The 21,873-nt window shown below is 33.4% G+C and overlaps 4 protein-coding genes across 5 annotated transcripts; all 4 read left to right on the top strand.

Annotated features, from left to right (window-relative positions):
- Positions 1-399: 399 nt before the first annotated feature.
- Positions 400-2,337, top strand: LOC125840968 (pectinesterase 3). Its single transcript, XM_049519959.1, has 3 exons — positions 400-1,345; positions 1,551-1,742; positions 1,832-2,337. The coding sequence occupies exons 1-3, from the start codon at positions 421-423 to the stop codon at positions 2,335-2,337; spliced, it is 1,623 nt and encodes a 540-aa protein (XP_049375916.1). The 5' UTR covers positions 400-420.
- LOC125840898 (pectinesterase 1) lies at positions 910-13,180 on the top strand. Of its 2 annotated transcripts, XM_049519885.1 has the most exons (4): positions 910-963; positions 11,771-12,152; positions 12,244-12,435; positions 12,524-13,180. In XM_049519885.1, the coding sequence occupies exons 2-4, from the start codon at positions 11,783-11,785 to the stop codon at positions 13,027-13,029; spliced, it is 1,068 nt and encodes a 355-aa protein (XP_049375842.1). In that variant the 5' UTR covers positions 910-963; positions 11,771-11,782; the 3' UTR covers positions 13,030-13,180. The 2 variants fall into 2 exon arrangements, with proteins under 2 accessions (XP_049375842.1, XP_049375834.1); XM_049519877.1 differs by lacking the exon at positions 910-963 and having other exon boundaries at positions 11,188-12,152.
- A 2,925-nt stretch (positions 13,181-16,105) lies between these two features.
- On the top strand, positions 16,106-18,406 carry LOC125840887 (COBRA-like protein 10). Its single transcript, XM_049519866.1, has 2 exons — positions 16,106-16,823; positions 16,965-18,406. Exons 1-2 carry the CDS (start codon positions 16,262-16,264, stop codon positions 18,386-18,388), a joined length of 1,986 nt encoding a protein of 661 aa, XP_049375823.1. The 5' UTR covers positions 16,106-16,261; the 3' UTR covers positions 18,389-18,406.
- Positions 18,407-19,727: 1,321 nt separating this feature from the next.
- On the top strand, positions 19,728-20,734 carry LOC125840976 (2S seed storage albumin protein-like). The gene is made up of 2 exons (XM_049519969.1): positions 19,728-19,885; positions 20,467-20,734. The coding sequence occupies exons 1-2, from the start codon at positions 19,728-19,730 to the stop codon at positions 20,732-20,734; spliced, it is 426 nt and encodes a 141-aa protein (XP_049375926.1).
- Positions 20,735-21,873: the final 1,139 nt, after the last annotated feature.

The following is a 21,873-nucleotide window of genomic DNA, read 5'->3' as shown; positions in this document are numbered from 1 at the left end:
CACTTCAAATCTACGACCTTCAATTAAGAATGAAAGAATGCAAACGTTCTAATAATCTCACCTCAAGAAAGTTCTACTAACACAATTTCAAGATGGTCCTAACTCCTTCCTACTTTGTACAAAGTAGTTAAGTCACATCAATTCTCCCTCTTTTGTCAAATTTATAACAGTACTGGCTAGAGTCTAGACCATTATATTATATTATTATTGCTTCCATTCCATACATGAAAATTAAAGATTGAATAATAATGGAGATATTTGTGAGTATTTTCAAGCGTTCATTATTACATATGTTAAAGTTTAACCACTTAAAATACGTCAGCGTATATGAATGACACATATTATATAAACAAAGTATTATAGTAAGTGAAAGTGTTTCAAAACATCCAACACATAACAGAGTTACAAACTTTTAAGAAAATGGCTACTCCTCATCAATCTTTGTTAACAAAAACACACAAACAAAATCCAATAATCAGCTTGAAGATCCTCACTTTTGTCAGAACTTTTTTTGTTGCTCTCTTCTTAGTTGTATTTCTTGTTTCTTCATATCAATTTGAGATTAAACATTCTAATCTATGTAAAACTGCACAAGATTCCCAACTCTGCCTTACTTATGTCTCTAAATTTGTCACATCAGATTCAGATGGACTTAGTATTCTGAAGAAATTTTTAGTTAAATATGTTCATCAAATGAACAATGCAATTCCAGTGGTTCGCAAAATCAAGAATCAGATCAATGACATTCATCAACAAGGGGCTTTAACTGATTGTCTTGAGCTTCTTGATCTGTCAGTTGATTTAGTAGCTGATTCAATTGTAGCAATTGATAAAAGAAGTCACTCGGGGCATGCCAATGCGCAAAGTTGGCTAAGTGGTGTGCTTACTAACCACGTTACGTGCCTTGATTCGTTAAGTACTAAGAATGGAACAGTTCTTGATGAGTTGATCACGAGAGCTAAGGTAGCATTGGCGATGCTCGCGTCTGTAACAACTCAGAATGAGGATGTTTTCAGGACGATTTTAGGGAAAATGCCATCTTGGGTGAGTTTGAGGGATAGGAAGCTGATGGAGAGTTCGGGTAAGGACATTATAGCAAATGCAGTGGTGGCACAAGATGGAACAGGGGATTATCAAACACTTGCTGAAGCAGTTGCTGCAGCACCAGATAAGAATAAGACGCGGTACGTGATTTATGTAAAGATGGGAATTTATAAAGAGAATGTTGAGGTGACTAAGAAGAAAATGAACTTGATGATTGTTGGTGATGGAATGAATGCTACCATCATTACTGGTAGCCTTAATGTTGTCGATGGATCAACAACCTTCCGCTCTGCCACTCTTGGTAAGTTTTCAACAACTTATGTATATATAGTAGATGTTGAACCCTTTGGCCTCTTTGTCATATACCTTTGATATTTCGAACCCCTTTAATGAAAATCCTGGCTCCGCCATCATGAGCTAGGATTAAGGATTCTGTTATTTGTAGTTCATATTTGATTAATGAACAAGTGTTACATATGTACTAGTGCATTTTCATCATATTGCAGCTGCAGTTGGCCAAGGATTTATACTACAGGACTTATGTATACAGAACACAGCAGGACCAGAGAAAGGCCAAGCAGTGGCACTACGAGTTGGAGCTGATATGTCTGTCATAAATCGTTGTCGTATAGATGCTTATCAAGACACCCTTTATGCATATTCTCTAAGGCAATTCTATCGAGACTCCTACGTGACAGGTACTCGTGAAGTAGATTACCCCAAATGTGCTATGCTTTCTATTGAACTCAAGTATTAAAAAGTTCAAATCTTGAATCCGTCTCTGCAGGTACTGTTGATTTCATATTTGGTAATGCAGCAGTTGTATTCCAGAAATGCCAGCTCGTAGCTAGAAAACCGAATAAAAGACAGAAAAACATGGTGACTGCACAAGGCAGGACGGACCCAAATCAGGCGACTGGGACATCAATTCAGTTATGTGACATAATAGCAAGTCCGGACCTTGAACCAGTCGTGAACGAATTCAAAACGTATCTTGGTAGGCCATGGAAAAAATATTCAAGAACTGTAGTGATGCAATCGTACCTAGGTGGTCATATTGATCCATCAGGTTGGTTTGAATGGCGCGGAGATTTTGCATTGAAGACATTGTATTATGGTGAATTTATGAACAATGGACCTGGTGCTGGTACTAGTAAGCGTGTCAAGTGGCCTGGTTATCATGTCATTACTGATCCTGCTAAAGCTATGCCGTTCACTGTGGCTGAGCTGATTCAGGGCGGATCATGGTTGAATTCGACTAGCGTGGTGTATGTGGAAGGATTATTTGAGTAGGGAATTATAAAAGTACTCTTCGTTTATGTAGAATACATTACTAAAAAGCTCAAAATAAGTAGTAGTAATATATATAATGTGCAACATAAGCAAAGGCAGAGCCAAAATTAAGAGTTTAAAGCATGAAAAGAAAGAACACACAACTCTAGTGTGACAAGCATTTCCATGGCCCATTCCCTAACACTGAGCTGTCAATCAGTTTTGTTAGAAGTGGCAGATTGTAGTTTTGATCTTTGAATAATCCTATGGGCCTTTTGGGCTTAGTTTTGGTACTTGATGTAGTTTGGGCCTCTTGGGAGAAGTCATGTGAATGAACATGGGAAAATTGTGATTGGGCCAATATCTTTCTTTCTAGTATCTATTGAGTATTTGTTCAAGTGGTAAAATGATGTCTTTGCACTAATGACCTTTTTGAGGTCAGTTATTTAAGATTCTGTATCTGTTATTCTAGTGGGTATTTATTATCGGGAAAAAATAATTTGACTTGACATGTAGTTTAAGAAAATAATTTTTTTTTTCAATTTTGTGGTTCCTAATTAAAGTTATGAAAAATGTATCAAAATGTCATTTAATCCTGTGGTTTGAAACATGTCACGTAGAAAGCTGAAATTAAAGTATTGTAAAAAAAACAAAAGGATCATTCTTTTTAAAACAGTCTAAAAAAGTAAAGTAGGATATTCTTTTTGAAATAGAGGCAATAATACATTTAATTATTACTTTCAAAAGCCAAAGTTTCTCCATTTGATTAACATGAAAAAAATGTAAAGTGTGACCTAAAAGAGGTCATATGTTGTAAATAATTCACTTCTAAAGGCAAAATTATAGAACAATAAAACAAACGTGAAATTTACTCTCAACGCCCTTTGGAACGGTTGATTTTGAATTTTTGACAAATTGTTCGAATGAGAATCTATATCTCCTTTTTGAATCGAGAGTTAAACGAAAACAATCTTTTTATTCCACAAAGATATGAATAAAGTCTGTGTACATCTTATCTTTTTCAAATCCACTTGTGGAATTACATTGATCATATTATTGTTCTTTGTTTGTACTTTAATTCATTTGTCTTCAAAAAAATATCATATTCGTCATAAAAGAGTTTTAGGAATGTCAATTAAATTACCTAAATTTCAATCAAAATTTTTAATTTTTAAATTATTTTAGAAATAGTAAAAAAGTTAAATATGTAGAATTTTGCACATTGAAGAATAGGAAAATATATTTTAAGAATTTGTAACTGAAAATCATTTAACTTTCATAAATAGTGATGTTACTATATGAAATGGACATATGATCAATATTATTGTATAGCCTATAAATATCATAAATTGAGTGGTCTGATTTTGAAAAAATATTGACCTATGAGTTATGGAGCTCCACTGAATTTTTTAGTGCCATATCTACTCTTTCATTTTCTAAAAAAAGATATCTTCTCTAGGTGATAATTTTTTGCAACCAAACACATTTTCTTTGGTACATTGAAAAAAACTAAATAATTTTTGCTATCTTTCTTTGGTAAGCAACATGACTTAAAGTTTAGGAGAAAAATAATTCCATTTTCTTGAGCACTTCTTTTAAAATTAGCAATTTCTTTTTCATGTTTATGGTCTTCGGTCATCAAAAATCTCATATTGATTTGCCTCCTTTCAAATGCGTATGATAGTAAATTTGTTCAATTTTAATAAATATCTATCGTCTTATGTCCTCTTTGATAAGTTAGATGACAAGTAGACAATCCGTCTCTATTTCGAATTCTTTTTAACCCCTATTTTTTGCTAGTTTGAAAATTTGTTTGATGCTTTATTGTTTTGTAATGAAATTTGAAGCAGATTTCATCTTACTTGAATATTTCTAACATCCATTTTTATTGATCATCCTTCAAGATTATGTTATTAAAAAAAATAGGAAGTATAATTGAAGAAGAAAATGCTTTGAGGCGTGAATAATTATTTTTCTTAAAGAGATATTGCGCATATACATATTGGAGAAATTCAAACAATTTCCTTCAAGATACGACAAAGCCCTTGTGTAATATATAGTTTTTCAAGAATTTAGAATCACCAATCCTTTATTTTTATTTTATATATTTTCAAATAATCATTTTGTTAAATAGTTAACTATTATTAACTTTAACAATCAAAACTGCACACTTCAAATAATTAAAAATTAAATCGACATAATTAAATAACAGAAGGTTTAAAATTAGAATTATGCAATAATACATGAATTAAAACAGTTATTTCCCCAATTAAAAAGGAAGCAATCAACTGTCATGATAATCTTAATTCTTACCTTAAAAATGTCACACTATCACAATTTCAAGATGGTCCTACTTTCGGACAAAGTAGTTGAGTCATATCAATTCTCCCTCTTTTGTCAATTTTAAATTTTATCACATGGGAGATATTTGTGAGTATTGAGTACTTAGTCCACGTTGGGGTGGGCGCTTTGTATTCGGTTTGAGTTTTTCAAATTTTAGATTTCGTAATTTGGTAATTGATAGTTAAAAGTAGATATTAAATATCATTTTTTTAAATTTTGATTTGGTAATTCAGTAAATGGTAAATTAAACTTCGATTTGGTACGATATTCGATAATACCGTATTGAAGTTATAGCTAATTGCATTACAAAGTTAATATTATTTCTCCAATCATTTCTATATTTTATGTGGAGGCACGATATGATAGAAGATCAACAAGTAAGAAGACATCAGAAAAAAGCAAATTGATACAACTAAAGGACATATGTATTTGGATTGTTCATGCTTATTCTTTAACTTTCTGTTGAGACTTGTACTAATGAGTAATGCATATGTTGATATTTTGACCTTCATTAAATAAATAATTTGGCATTCGGGAAATACCGAATACCAAATGGTACTAATGTCTCAACCCAAACCCAAACCCGAATACCATAATTCTAAAATCTTACTCTCGAATACCATACCAAATACCGAATTACCGAAGACCAAATTACCAAAAAAAATTATTCGGTTCAATAATTCGATTTTTGATATTTTATGTTCAACCCTAGTCCCAAGTACCCAATTTTCTTCCACCATTTATGGAGAGCGGTAATTTATCAAGGATTATGATGAGATAAATTGAAACACTTTACTTTAATCAAAGATTTTGATTACAACTTTTAGAAATGAAACAAAATGCTTTCCTCTTAACAAGCCTTACTTATGCGACTCAAAATTTATCGAGCCAGTAAATTACGAATATCAATAGAATTTAAGTAAGAACAAAAATTTGCAGAAAGGACCAACTTGTACTCTATTATTCCCTCACATATGCATCCACACACATATAGACAACAACATCACTACCAAACGCATAATATATAAATATGCCATTTAACTTGGCTTCAAATCACACTTATGCCCTTCAACTTTGGGTGTGCACAAGTAGACACTTAAATTTGTATAAAGTTGAACAAATAGACACACATGTCTAACATGACATCCTACATATCATTTTTTATCCTACGTGGTGTCCTATGTGTATTGTGCCATGTAGGACTCATGTGTCTACTTGTTCAATTTTATACAAGTTTAAGTACCTACTTGTGGATATCCAAAATTGGATGACATAAACGTAAATTGATATCAAGTTAAAGGGGCAATTACCCCTCTTTTAACATATGCCAAATACATTGACAATTCCTTAAATTTATAAATTTTATTTAGACACTCGAATTATGATATGTTACAATTTTGAATGTGACCACATGATAAAGTGATCCTATTATATATTTTCAACTCAAAATTTTGAGAAAACTTTTGCGATTATTTTCAAGCGTTCATTATTACATACATAAATATGTCCTTTAACTTGACTTCAACTGACATTTATGCCCTTCAACTTTTGGTGTGCACAAATAGACAAACTTGTATATAATTGAACAAATAGACATACACGTCCTACGTGGCATAATACACGTAGGACTCCACGTAAGATACAAAATTGTCACGTAGAACACCATGTAAGACGAATGTGTCTATTTGTTCAGTTTTATATAAGTTTAAGTGTCTACTTATACACATTTAAAGATTGAGGACATAGATGACCGTTGAAACCAAGTTGAAGGGGCACATTTATGTATCATGCCTTCTTTTAACGTAGGTAAAATACATTGACAATGCTTTAAATTTATCACTAAATTTCATTTAGACAATCAAACTATGATATGTTACAATTTAGACTCTGAACACATGATAAAATGTCCTATTAGACACTTTCGACTCAAAATTTTGAGAACTTTTGTGAATGTTTTCAGCTATCCATTATTTAGATATGTTAACCACCTAAAATATCTCACTCTATAGAAATTAAACCCATTATATAAACAGTGTATTATAGTAAGTGAAAGTGTATCAAAATATTCAACACACATAGTTACAAACTTCTAAAATGGCTACACCTCACCAATCTTTGTTAACAAAAACTCACAAACAAAATCCAATAATCAGCTTCAAGATCCTCACTTTTGCAATAACTTTCTTTGTTGCTCTCTTCTTAGTTGTGTTTCTTGTTGCTCCATACCAAGTTGAGATTGAACATTCTAATCTATGTAAGGCTGCACAAGATTCCCAACTCTGCCTTAGTTATGTCTCTGATTTAATGTCCAATGAAATTGTCACATCAAATTCAGATGGACTAAGTATTCTGAAGAAATTCTTAGTTAAATATGTTCATCAAATGAACAGTGCAATTCCAGTGGTTCGCAAAATAAAGAATCAGAATTTGTAATTGAAAATCATTTAACTTTCATAAATAGTGATGTTACTATATGAAATGGACATATGATCAATATTATTGTATAGCCTATAAATATCATAAATTGAGTGGTCTGATTTTGAAAAAATATTGACCTATGAGTTATGGTGCTCCACTGAATTTTTTAGTGCCATATCTCCTCTTTCATTTTCTAAAAAAAGATATCTTCTATAGGTGATAATTTTTTGCAACCAATCACATTTTCTTTGGTACATTGAAAAAAACTAAATAAATTTTTGCTATCTTTCTTTGGTTAGCAATATGACTTAAATTTTAGGAGAAAAATAATTCCATTTTCTTCAGCGCTTCTTCTAAAATTAGCAATTTCTTTTTCATGTTTATGGTCTTCGGTCATCAAAAATCTCATATTGATTTGCCTCCTTTCAAATGCGTATGATAGTAAATTTGTTCAATTTTAATAAATATCTATCGTCTTATGTCCACTTTGATAAGTTAGATGACAAATAGACAATCCGTCTCTATTTCGAATTCTTTTTAACCCCTATTTTTTGCTAGTTTGAAACAGGGGCAGACCCACATGGAGGTTTTCGGGTGCTCGAGCACCCATTAACCTCGTATCGAACGATATATACTTGTATTAAAATTAAGACAAAGTCATATAAAACTAAAGGTGAGCACCCATGCTACAAACGGTTCAATTGGTTTGTTGGTTTAAAGTGGGTGCTCAACGTTTACATTTTGCTTCTCAGCCCCAGTTCGAATCCCTCTAAACACGTTATTTCTACCTTTTCAACTCTTCTCTTTGTGCCTTATAATTTCCAATTACACTTTCTTTTATTTATTTATTTATTTATTTACTTTTGTCCTTGATCTATTTTCCCTTTCACATTGTCCCGCCGAATTTTCTTAAATTAAATTTTATACAAAAGTTCCAAAATTCCTTCTCCCTTTTTCAATATACTTTTACTCAAATTTTTTTATTAATTTTTTTTTGCTATCGTATTTAAATATCATTTTTATGACTAGTGTTAAATTTGTGCATTAATATTTTGTGATTGATAGTTAAAGAAGCAACCACGATCGTAAAATCTTGAAGCGGTCACTGCTCATGTCTAATAAGCAACTTAATCATGATTTTCCATGTTTATTTACTCTTTCTTTCTCGTCAGTCTAATTAGGGTAAATGAAAAGGGAAGGGAAAAATATTATGTTCTAGAACCTCCATTTAAGTTCTCCAACTCAAAAGCAAAAAAATCCTCTTTCTCGTTGGTTTGCCTTTTTGGTAATTACAATCGTTCGTGAAGGTATATTGTTCCTCCTCTTTTTTTTTCTTGAAACAATTCAATGAATTTTGATTGACTATTAATTATTTTTTTTAAAAAACACTCTTGTTGAGGAATTTTAGCGCGCAATTACGCTCTTTGGTTAATACAAGTTTATATTAAAAATAGTGAGCACCCATAACCGTAAAATCCTAGATCCGCCACTAGTTTGAAAATTTGTTTGATGCTTTATAGTGTTGTAATGAAATTTGAAGCAGATTTCATCTTACTTGAATATTTCTAACATCCATTTTTATTGATCATCCTTCAAGATTATGTTATTAAAAAAAATAGGAAGTATAAATTGAAGAAGAAAATGCTTTGAGGCGTGAATAATCATTTTTCTTAAAGAGATATTGGGCATATACATATTGGAGAAATTCAAACAATTTCCTTCAAGATACAACAAAGCCCTTGTGTATTATATATATAAAAATTTTCAAGCATTTAGAATCACCAATCCTTTATTTTGTTTTATATATTTTCAAATAATCATTTTGTTAAATAGTTAACTATTGTTAACTTTAACGATCAAAATTGCACACTTCAAATAATTAAAAATTAAATCGACATAATTAAATAACAGAAGGTTTAAAATTAGAATTATGCAATAATACATGAATTAAAACAGTTATTTCCCCAATTAAAAAAGAAGGAATCAACTGTCATGATAATCTTAATTCTTACCTTAAAAATGTCACACTATCACAATTTCAAGATGGTCCTACTTTCGGACAAAGTAGTTGAGTCATATCAATTCTCCCTCTTTTGTCAATTTTACATTTTATCACATGGGAGATATTTGTGAGTATTGAGTACTTAGTCCACGTTGGGGTGGGCGCTCTGTATTCGGTTTGAGTTTTTCAAATTTTGGATTTCGTAATTTGGTAATTGATAGTTAAAAGTAGATATTAAATATCATTTTTTTAAAATTTTGATTTGGTAATTCAGTAAATGGTAAATTAAACTTCGATTTGGTACGATATTCGATAATACCGTATTGAAGTTATAGCTAATTGCACTACAAAGTTAATACTATTTCTCCAATCATTTCTATATTTTATGTGGAGGCACGATATGATAAAAGATCAACAAGTAAGAAGACATTAGAAAAAAGCAAATTGATACAACTAAAGGACATATGTATTTGGATTGTTCATGCTTATTCTTTAACTTTCTGTTGGGACTTGTACTAATGAGTAATGCATATGCTGATATTTTGACCTTCATTAAGTAAATAATTTGGCATTCGGGAAATAACGAATACCAAATGGTACTAATGTCTCATACCAAACCCAAACCCAAACCCGAATACTATAATTCTAAAATCTTACTCTCGAATACCATACCAAATACCGAATTACCAAAAATTTTGATTCGGTTCAGTAATTCAATTTTTTATATTTTATGTTCAACCCTAGTCCCAAGTACCCAATTTTCTTCCACCATTTATGGAGAGTAGTAATTTATCAAGGATTATGATGAGATAAATTGAAACACTTTACTTTAATCAAAGATTTTGATTACAACTTTTAGAAATGAAACAAAATGCTTTCCTCTTAACAAGCCTTACTTATGCGACTCAAAATTTATCGAGCCAGTAAATTACGAATATCAATTGATTTTACGTAAGAACAAAAATTTGCAGAAAGGACCAACTTGTACTCTATTATTCCCTCACATATGCATCCACACACATATAGACAACAACATCACTATCAAACAAGGCATAATATATAAATATGCCCTTTAACTTGGCTTCAAATCACATTTATGCCCTTCAATTTTGGGTGTGCACAAGTAGACACTTAAATTTGTATAAAGTTGAACAAATAGACACACATGTCTAACATAACATCCTACATATCATTTTTTATCCTACGTGGTGTCCTATGTGTATTGTGTCATGTAGGACTCATGTGTCTACTTGTTCAATTTTATACAAGTTTAAGTACCCACTTGTGCATACGCAAAGTTGGAGGACATAAGCATAAAATGATGTCAAGTTAAAGAGGCAATTACCCCTCTTTTAACATATGCCAAATACATTGACAATTCCTTAAATTTATAAATTTTATTTAGACACTCAAATTATGATATGTTACAATATTGAATGTGACCACATGATAAAGTGATCCTATTATATACTTTCAACTCAAAATTTTGAGAAAACTTTTGCAATTATTTTCAAGCGTTCATTATTACATACATAAATATGTCCTTTAACTTGGCTTTAACTGACATTTATGCCCTTCAACTTTTGGTGTGCACAAGTAGACACTTAAACTTGTATATAATTGAACAAGTAGACATACACGTCCTACGTGGCATAATACACGTAGGACTCCATGTAAGATACAAATTTGTCATGTAGAACACCATGTAAGACGAATGTGTCTATTTGTTCAGGTTTATATAAGTTTAAGTGTCTACTTATATACACCTAAAGTTTGAGGACATAGATGACTGTTGAAGCCAAGTTGAAGGGGCACATTTATGTATCATGCCTTCTTTTAACGTAGGTAAAATACATTGACAATGCTTTAAATTTATCAATAAATTTTATTTAGACAATCAAACTATGATATGTTACAATTAGACTCTGAACACATGATAAAATGTTCTACTAGACACTTTGGACTCAAAATTTTGAGAAAACTTTTGCAATGTTTTCAGCCATCCAATATTTAGATATGTTAACTACCTAAAATAGCTCACTCTATAGAAATTAAACCTATTATATAAACAATGTATTATAGTAAGTGAAAGTGTATCAAAATATTGAACACACATAGTTGCAAACTTCTAAAATGGCTACTCCTCACCAACCTTTGTTAACAAAAACTCACAAAAAAAATCCAATAATCAGCTTCAAGATCCTCACTTTTGTTATAACTTTCTTTGTTGCTCTCTTCTTAGTTGTGTTTCTTGTTGCTCCATACCAAGTTGAGATTGAACATTCTAATCTATGTAAGGCTGCACAAGATTCCCAACTCTGCCTTAGTTATGTCTCTGATTTAATGTCCAATGAAATTGTCACATCAAATTCAGATGGACCAAGTATTCTGAAGAAATTCTTAGTTAAATATGTTCATCAAATGAACAGTGCAATTCCAGTGGTTCGCAAAATAAAGAATCAGATCAATGACATTCGTCAACAAGGGGCTTTAACTGATTGTCTTGAGCTTCTTGATCTGTCAGTTGATTTAGTATCTGATTCAATTGCAGCAATTGATAAAAGAAGTCGTTTGGAGCATGCCAATGCGCAAAGTTGGCTAAGTGGTGTGCTTACTAACCACGTTACGTGCCTTGATTCGTTAAGTACTAAGAATGGAACAGTTCTTGATGAGTTGATCACTAGAGCTAAGGTAGCATTGGCGATGCTCGCGTCTGTAACAACTCAGAATGAGGATGTTTTCAGGACGGTTTTAGGAAAAATGCCATCTTGGGTGAGTTCGAGGGATAGGAAGCTGATGGAGAGTTCGGGTAAGGACATCAAAGCAAATGCAGTGGTGGCACAAGATGGAACAGGGGATTATCAAACACTTGCTGAAGCAGTTGCTGCTGCACCAGATAAGAGTAAGACGCGTTATGTAATTTATGTAAAGATGGGAATTTATAAAGAGAATGTTGAGGTGACTAGCAGGAAAATGAACTTGATGATTGTTGGTGATGGCATGAATGCTACCATCATTACTGGTAGCCTTAATTATGTTGATGGAACAACAACCTTCCGCTCTGCCACTCTTGGTAAGTGTTCAATTTATCAGTCTATATTTCTTATAACTGTGGTGTTCGTGTCATCTTGCTTTAATAATAGTGCATTTTCATCATATTGCAGCTGCAGTTGGGCAAGGATTTATACTACAGGACATATGTATACAGAACACAGCAGGACCAGAGAAACACCAAGCGGTGGCACTTCGAGTTGGAGGTGATATGTCTGTCATAAATCGTTGTCGTATTGATGCTTATCAAGACACCCTATATGCACATTCTCAAAGGCAATTCTATCGAGACTCCTACGTGTCAGGTACAGTTCAACTGAATTCAGTATTTTTAACATAACAAATTATGAAGGTTGAATCATCTAAGTTTAAATCTTGAATCTGTCTATGCAGGGACTATTGATTTCATATTTGGTAATGCAGCAGTTGTATTCCAGAAATGCCAGCTCATAGCTAGAAAACCGAGTAAAAATCAGAAAAACATGGTGACTGCACAAGGCAGGACGGACCCAAATCAGGCCACGGGGACATCAATTCAGTTCTGTGACATAATAGCAAGTCCGGACCTAGAACCAGTCGTGAAAGAATTCAAAACTTATCTTGGTAGGCCATGGAAAGAATATTCAAGAACTGTAGTGATGCAATCATACTTAGGTGGTCTCATTGATCCAGCGGGTTGGGCTGAGTGGAGCGGAGAATTTGCGTTGAAGACATTGTATTATGGTGAGTATATGAACAATGGACCTGGTGCTGGTACTAGTAAGCGTGTCAAGTGGCCTGGTTATCATGTCATTACTGACCCCGCTGAAGCTATGCCGTTCACTGTGGCTGAGCTGATTCAGGGTGGATCATGGTTGAGTTCTACTGGTGTTGCGTATGTGGATGGATTAAATGATTAGAGTATTATAAAATTACTCTTTTCTTTGTTTATGTAACAAGACATCTCTTTAACTATGTATTTTTGTGTTCCAGTATTCCTAAAAGCTCAAAATAAGTATTTATTAATACAATGTGCCATAACCTATATTGGATGGCCATTTGGTTGAGCTACATTGAGGCTGCAGCAAACATAAACCAAACATTAGTTTGTAGGAAGGACGTTTCTCTGGTAGATTTGAAAGTTATTTACAACAACAACAAGAATAAGAACATACCTAGCGTAATCCACAAGTGGCATCTGAGTATAATAGAGTGTGCGCAGATCTTACCCCTACCTCGGTGGATCTGAAGTTATATGAGTTCATGAATAAAGCCTTTGTTCATGGAACAAGTAAAGTCACAAATAATTACTTTTCAACGCTTTTAATTGAAAAAAAATTATTGTCATGATGTTTTAAATTGATTGTCACGGATTTACATCTATGAAATTTGAAATTCTATGATAGTGGCTATTTTTGAAAGATATGGTGCGAATGAATGTTATTTTTACTCGTGAAGGCAAGACTAAATTATGAGATACTATATGGATAACTTGAGGAGAAAATATTGATCAAGAGGAAAATCCTGGAAGGAGATAAAAGGAAAGGAAGTGACAATAGAAATTTATATATAAAATGTATCCCATTTTCTTTAATTTCATATTAGTTTTTGTTTTGGTTACAAAAATTATTGAATTTGTCCAGAATTTTTCCCTCGAATTTGGTCAAAGTACCAAAAATCGGTTGACCAGATCTGGTATGGATCCCACCACAACCACACCCACATCGGGTTGATACAGGTGCGGCATTGAAATTGAAGAACTTAGGTTTAATATATGATTGAGCATGTTTATTGAAAGTTTGAAATAGATGTTATGGCACTTGATTTACAGTTCAGTGAAACCTAGTTTGACATAAGTAATCTTGATACATGGCTTGAGGATGTTCCTTATAACTGTATCATACTTCAGAATACATGAGTTATAGTTAAGTTCTACTCATTGACACATGTTGATCGGTCTAATATATTCCTATACTGTTGCAGACACACAAATGTGTGCCGTTAGAGGATCTTTCCGCAGATTTTAAGTTAAGGATTCAAGTAAGCACCTTTTCCCGCTTTTACCATTTCTGAGTTGGTTCTCCATCCAGGTCTTTGGTAGAATATTGCTTCTCTGTATAGTTCTTAGCAGGAAAAAGGATCCAGGAAGATTGTTTGTTTTGAATTGTTCTTTTTAACAGATTACAGTATAAATTGATCATTTTGTATGAATAGGAACATAAGCTGTGTGTTTTTTACCAATGTAGAATTCTTTCTTCTCTCTTGTCATTGTTGATTACAGCCTGTATCTTTTATTTGACAGGAGTGCATCAATCGGATCAATTCACTCGAAGAAATGGGTAAATTTTCTACTTTTTGCTCTGACAACTTTTTCGATATAGTTTACCTTTCAAGGCTCCTTGTTTCCACAGTTCTGGACAAACTAATCTCGAGGCAGTGCATGTTTTACTTTACTATAGTGAATTTTAACTTCTTTATCCATTGGGGAGCTATAGTTACCATGTCGAATTTACTTCAAACTTTAGTTCCCACGTCTTTTCATTATCCTGTTTCTCCTCAACGCATAATGTCTGAAATGTAAGTTATTTAGTTTAATACTAGATAGTTTAGTGGTTTCCCTGCTTGATCGAAAACATTCAGAGTGGAACTTACATATAGTAGGTAAATGTTTGTTGTTCAGCTTCATTCAAGTTAGTTGCTTCCTAAAGTGTTGCTGAAAATGACAATGTGAATGTGTTTTCATCAGGGAGACTATATCTGGTGTCATGGGAAATACATATACATTTCACTGGAAGAAATGAATGCCGTGGCTGAATATATCAAGCGTGTAGGTAGGGTTAGTATCTCACACCTAGCTGGAAAGTCGAATCAATTCATAGACTTGAAACCAAAAACACAGGTGGTTGAAGATAGAGTCAGCCTTGAGGAAATAGCTGCTGCCTGATTTAGTGTGACTCAGTGAGTATGTCTCCTCATGATTATGAATTCATCAACATTCCATGCAAAACAAGTGCTAAAATTCTTAATCTTCTCATTTTTCCCAATTTATTCAGGTACATATGGTGTTATAGTAAATTCCTGTACTTGGAAATTCACAGACATAGAGCTGATGCTGACGAGCTACTTCATTTGGAGTGGATAACTACCTGTTCTTTCTTGTATTCTCCTTGGGGCTAGAACAGATTATAGTGTTTTGCTGATGCCTCGGATCAAGCTTTTATTGCGACGTGTTATGCTTTTTCCCCATTCCATTGTTAGTAGGTTGATTGGTTGGCTAGTTTTTCCATGTATATAATTTGATTGAATAAATGCAAAAAATGATCCCTTATGTTTGAGGGTACAATTAAAATGGTCCAAGAAAATTTTATTTGATTGATCAACTAGTACAAATTAACTAAGACAAATAAGCTGAAATAGATGGAGACCGGAGTCATGACCGAACATGACACTTAATACCGTTGACTGCACTGCACAAAAGATATAGGCATAATATGACATTTAACTTGACTTCAGTTGACAACTATGCCCTCAAACTTTGAGTGTGCACAAGTAAACACTTAAACTTGTATAAAATTTAAATAAATAGACACACATGTCCTACATGACATAATATACGTATGATGCCATGTAGGATACAAAATTGCCATGCAATGTGCCATGTAGGATGAATATGCAATTTTATACAAGTTTAAGTGTCTACTTGTGTACACCCAAAGTTAAAGGTCATAGTTGCAAGCTGACGCCAAGTTAATAGTCATGTTTATATGTATTATGCCAAAGATATATATTGCCATGTCAATTTCTCTCAGTATATATGATTAACATAGCCAATAAAACTTAGCATCCATAGAAGTTTTTATTACATTTCTATGTGTTCTCCGCAATAATAGCTAAAATTAGAGGAAGAGAGCAAAGTTGAAAAGGTCTTACAATCTTCTCTTTATTATTATCTCTGTTTTTCTTCTCTCCATTTTTGTCCATTTTTCCCCTACCACCCCCACGCCGTTGTGTCATTTCACACAACGGCATTAGCTGGTGGTCATCGATCACCGCTCTCTTCTGCTTTCATCATTCCCGTGAATGTGATCCGAAATACGCAAACAAAATCATTTTAAAAAAAAAACCCAGATATATTCCTCCATAATTAAAGGAATGCAAATTCCATGGAGGAATATCTCTTGGGTCGTCTTAGTTTTGTTTGCGTACAATTGTCGAACATGTAACGGGCAGGATTACGGCGGAGAGGAAAAACCGGCAGCACCGCCACCGGAGCAAGAGACTTGCGATGGAATCTTCATTACCTATAATTTCGATGGACGAGAAAAGATATATCCATTAGTGAAGAATGTATCTGCACAGGGATGGTCATTTAAGTCCATGTTAACGGTGTTGAATGCAGGGATTTTTGAGCTGAAATCATGGCAAGTTTTCGTCGGATTTCAGCATAAAGAGCTTTTAGTATCGGCGGACGGTGCGGTTGCAATTGACGGCGATGGATTTCCGGTACGAGTGGGTAAAAATGGTACAACATTGGCTGGGTATCCACAATCCGATTTGAAAACGGCGATTGATACCGCCGGTGATTTTACTCAGATGTCAGCTCAAATCAATATTAAGGGGACGCAATTTGGTCTTAAAGAGAAAACAAATCCAATGCCTTCAACAATCAAGCTCGTCAATGAAGGATACAAATGCCCTGCTCCTAAGCGCTATAGTACGTATGTCTAACACTTATCTGCATCAGGTGTTTACATCAAATTAACAAATGTATACTTGTGTTCAATTTGGTGTTCGAGCATAACTAATGGTTTCGATGTTTATGTGTAGATTATACTGATAGTTAACTCTTTTGCAGAAACTTACATGCATGTTTGCTGCAAGAGGGATCCTAAATTCAAGCCCAAGAAGGTGATCACCAAGTTCATGCCTCGTCGTTATGGAGACCTCTCCATAACATACGATGTTCTATCAGCATTCGCAAATAGGTACCAAGCTCAAGTCACAATTGACAATCTTAATCCTTTGGGTCGTCTTGATCATTGGAACTTAACGTGGGAGTGGATGAGGAACGAGTTCATTAACACCATTAAAGGTGCGCATACTCACAAAATAGATCCTTCTGAGTGTATTTACGGACCACAAGGACAATATTACAAGGATTTCGATTTCACTCCTGTGATAAATTGCCAAAAGAAACCAATCATTTCCGATTTACCTAAGGAGAAAGCAAACGATGACAAAATTGGGAAGTTGCCTTATTGTTGCAGAAACGGAACTCTTCTGTCACCTATCATGAATGAAACAGAAGCAAGGTCCATTTTCCAGATGGAAGTTTTCAAACTTCCACCTGATTTAAACAGAACCGCGTTAAATCCACCTCAAAACTGGAAAATCGTGGGAACAATTAACCCGTCTTATACATGTGGACCGCCAGTCAGAATTGATCCATCAGCATTCCCGGATCCTAAAGGAATCGGAATTGCTACTGCTGTTGCTAGCTGGCAAATTACTTGTAACATTACTCGTCCTAAGCCCAAAGCAGCCAAATGTTGTGTTTCTTTCTCAGCTTATTATGCTGAATCTGTTATCCCCTGCAACACTTGCGCTTGTGGCTGTGAACAGACGTCTAAATGTGACGCGAACAAAAAGCCACTACTTCTCCCTCCAGACGCGCTACTCGTCCCTTTTGAAAATAGGGACCTAATGGCGAAAGCTTGGAGCAATATCAAACATCTTGGTCCTATGCCTAAGAAACTACCTTGTCCTGATAATTGTGGAGTGAGCATCAATTGGCATGTTGATAGTAACTACAAGACAGGATGGACTGCGCGTATAACGCTCTTCAACTGGGGAAACAACGCGTTTGAAAACTGGTTTTCCGCGATCCAAATGAAGAAAGATGTAGCTAATGGCTATGAAAACGTGTACTCGTTTAACGGTACAAAGTTACCTAAAGAAAAGAGCAGCACTATATTTATGCAAGGTTTACCTGGTTTGAAATTCTTGGTAGGAGAGGTTAATGGGACTAATCCTAATAAGGATCCAAGAGTACCTGGAAAACAACAATCAATTATTTCATTTTTGAAGAAGAATACACCACATATTAACGTCGATGGTGGCGATGGATTCCCTTCTAAGGTGTTCTTCAATGGGGAAGAATGTGCGCTTCCACCAGAGTTTCCTAAAAACACTGCAGCATTCAAAACCAAATTTGGTGTTTTACCAGCAGTTTTGCTTGCCCTCTTAACTTTCCTTCTTTTGACGGATTGGTTACACTGATCATCACTCAACATGACGGTATATATAACTTAAATTATTTCTTTAATATACTTTGTGGTGCGCTAGCTTATACTACTCTCCTTCTGTCCCATTTTACGTGGTACATTTTTAAAATGGTCACATTTCTATATATATATATTATTACAAGGTACCATTACATTGAGCTTTGAAGTTGAAGAGTAATGTAATCAAGTTGTGACAGCAAAATGAAGAAAGAAAGAAAAAAATGTTGTATGATCATATCTTTGTTTATATCTCTTTAAATTTATATTCAAATGAAAAGTCCATCTTTTTTCATGTTTATTAATTAACTTTGGGTGATGAGATATAGCTGGTTAATTTGTGTTGGCTCAATTTTTTTTTTTTAAAAAGAAAGTTCAAAAGGTGGATGATAGGCTTTAGAGTTTGATTATACTAACTATCATTACTCTAAAACGCGGAATTAGCTATGAAATTTGTCAGTAATTCCCAGCTAATTAGTAGTTAAATAACTCTTAGTTAGCTAATTGAATTTTCTTATAATTTGTCGCTAATCCGTAGCTAAATAGGATTAACATGAAATTTTTTATATTTATCTATGAAATTTTATCCATCACTAATTTCAGTATTAATAATAAACAATAGTATATAGTATTTAGTAATATATAGCCTATTAAACAATAATACAGTATATAGTATACTCCATATATAGCCAAGTAAAAAATTTCAACTTGTTTTAAGTCGAGTCACAATTTATATTATTTTAGAACATTAATTTTACAAAAATAAAAATAAAATCAATTTGCAAAAGCATTGCTAAACAAAAGCGGAATAAATATTTCTACGTATTTATTGAATTTGTATAAGTACATGTACGAACTGGCCTTTGTTAGGGAGAGCTTACCCTCCAATATGAAACTTTTAAGCGCAAATTCAAATTTACATTATGAATTTCTAAACTTATCATTAAACATATAGCTCGTTATAGTTATTACACGTTTGTAATTAAATATTTATTCATATTCACCAATATAAATATAAATTATTATTAAATTTATCTGAACGCGTACCTGATACTGTAACCCCACCCTTATTGATTGCGAATCCGAACAAAGAGCTTTTTCGGCATCATTTGCATGTTAAAATTGACACACGGAAGGTTACAGCCAGCCACGTTTAATTACTTTTTCTTTTGATGATTAACATTAATTAATTTTTTTCATCTACCTAATTAGCCTTTCACTTAACACGTACTTAACATGCAAACCATCCAATCAGCTATAAATACACCCTTAAAATCCACTAATTTCACCATCACAAGCATTTGCAAATTGCAATTAATTACCAAAAATAATTATCCATGGGGAAGAATTCACTTGTTGCTGTTCTTCTATTGTGCTTGTTAGCATTTGCAAATGCTAACACGTTCTCCGTCACGGTGGCCGTGACGGAGGACGATATTGACAATCCACAAAGTTGTCAAGAGCAGATTCAGAGTCAGAAACTTAACCACTGCAGGTAAAAACTATTTAACTATACGTAAACGTTGTTTTCAAAAGTTAAAAAGAAAAATAGTTTTTAAAAGAAGTTAAAGTGCTCTTTTGAAAAATATCTTTGAACAATAAGTTTTTAGAAATTTGGTTCATATATCATTGTTGCTCATAAATGTTGTCAAATTGATTAGCTAAATATAAATGGTTTCTTTTGAAAAGTACTTTTTTCCATAAATAGTGCTATTAGAGTTACTAATCGACCAAACAAGCTATTTCTTTGTCTCAATTTTTGTGACACATTTTAGATTTTGAGATTCAAACAAGTCTATTTTTACTGTAAATTTTCATATATCTATTAAATATTTTGAATTACCAATTATTATGACTTATAGTACTTTTTACGTAGTTTACAAATATATAAATTTCATTTTAGAATTTATACCACGTTTTACAAAATAGACCAATGACACATAATAACGCCTTTACACAAACATACAACTTTAGTTATAATATCGACTCAAATTTTCTTAAAAGTCCTTTCATAACAGTAAGTCAAATTTTCACATACTATATATTATAAAATTCTAAGTACGTTACTGATTTCAGGATGTATATTTCAAGAAGCCATCAACACTTTAACGACGAGTTGAGCATGGTAACAGATGACGATCATGAGATCAACCAAGCACAAGAACATCTCCAACAATGTTGCCAAGAATTGAGGAACATGGACACTCAATGCCGATGCCCAGCGCTTAAGAAAATGGTGATGCAGGATTGCGGTAGACAAGGCGAAGAGGCGCAACGCATGTTAGGGAAAGCTCGTTATATTCCGCGTATGTGTAACATTCAGCCTACTCAATGTAGCTTCTAATTGATATAGAAGCTCGATCAGTATAAAAATTACGTTGAAAGTACTATAATAATAAACACACCATCGTGTGTATGTATGGTAAGTAAGCCAGAGTTAATTTGGTTTTATCTTATGGGAAATGAAAGAGACTTGAGACTTGTTTTATGTGCTTGTTAATTAATTTTAGTCTTAATGCTCATGTGCATTTTAACTAATTGCGAATTTGTCGCTAAAGATAGATTTTGAGCCTAACTCAACTCAAAAATTAGCTTATAAGGGGAGGATTGTTCAAATTTATATAAGAAGATCAAATTATCATCCCTTTTCTGATGTGGGAATTCTTAACATTTCATCGTACAATCAGACCTCGTTAACTAAAGCGTGAACACTATAATTTCTTAACACTCCTCCGTGCACCCAGACCTCGTTAACTCAAGCGTGAACACTATAATTTCTTAACACTCTGCCGCACATTTAGACCTCGTTAACTGAAACGTGAACACTATAATATGGAAGCCCTACATCGGTAAATCGTTAAATCCTTGTTAATTGGAGCTTGAACGCTATAACTTCTTAACACTCCTACACACGCTCATACCTCGTTAAATGAAGCGTGAACATTATAATATGGGGGCCCAACATTGAAAAATAGTTAACTCCTCCTTAACTGGAGCGTAGACACCATAATATGGGGCCCAACATCGGTAAATCGTTAATGGGAGTGTGGACACTATAATATGGGGATCCAATATCAGTAAACAAATAATTATGATAGATCTAACTCTAATACCATGTAAAGATGGATCTTGAGTCTATTTTAACCCCAAAAGGCCAAAACCTAACTTATGAAGGAAGGACCATACAAATCCATATAAGGAAATCAAATTCCCATCTATTTTCGGACGCAGAAATTCTTAGCACAAACAAAGAACTTTTTCGGCAGCATTTGCATGTAAAAATTGACACACGGAAGGTAAAAGGCAGCCACGTTAATTACTTTCTCTTGTGATGATAACTTTTATTTTTTCATCTACATAATTTGCAGTGATGCAACACGTATTTAACATGCAAACCATTCAATCAGCTATAAATTGACCTTTAAAATTGGCTACTTCACCATCACAAGCACTTGCAAAAAAAAAATAAATTTAAACACATCT

Source organism: Solanum verrucosum, unplaced genomic scaffold (assembly GCF_900185275.1).
Source record: "Solanum verrucosum unplaced genomic scaffold, falcon-dt-bn FXZP01000277.1, whole genome shotgun sequence".
Taxonomy (NCBI): domain Eukaryota; kingdom Viridiplantae; phylum Streptophyta; class Magnoliopsida; order Solanales; family Solanaceae; genus Solanum; species Solanum verrucosum.
The sequence above is the reverse complement of the archived record's forward strand: the minus strand, read 5'-3'. Positions and strand labels throughout refer to the sequence as shown.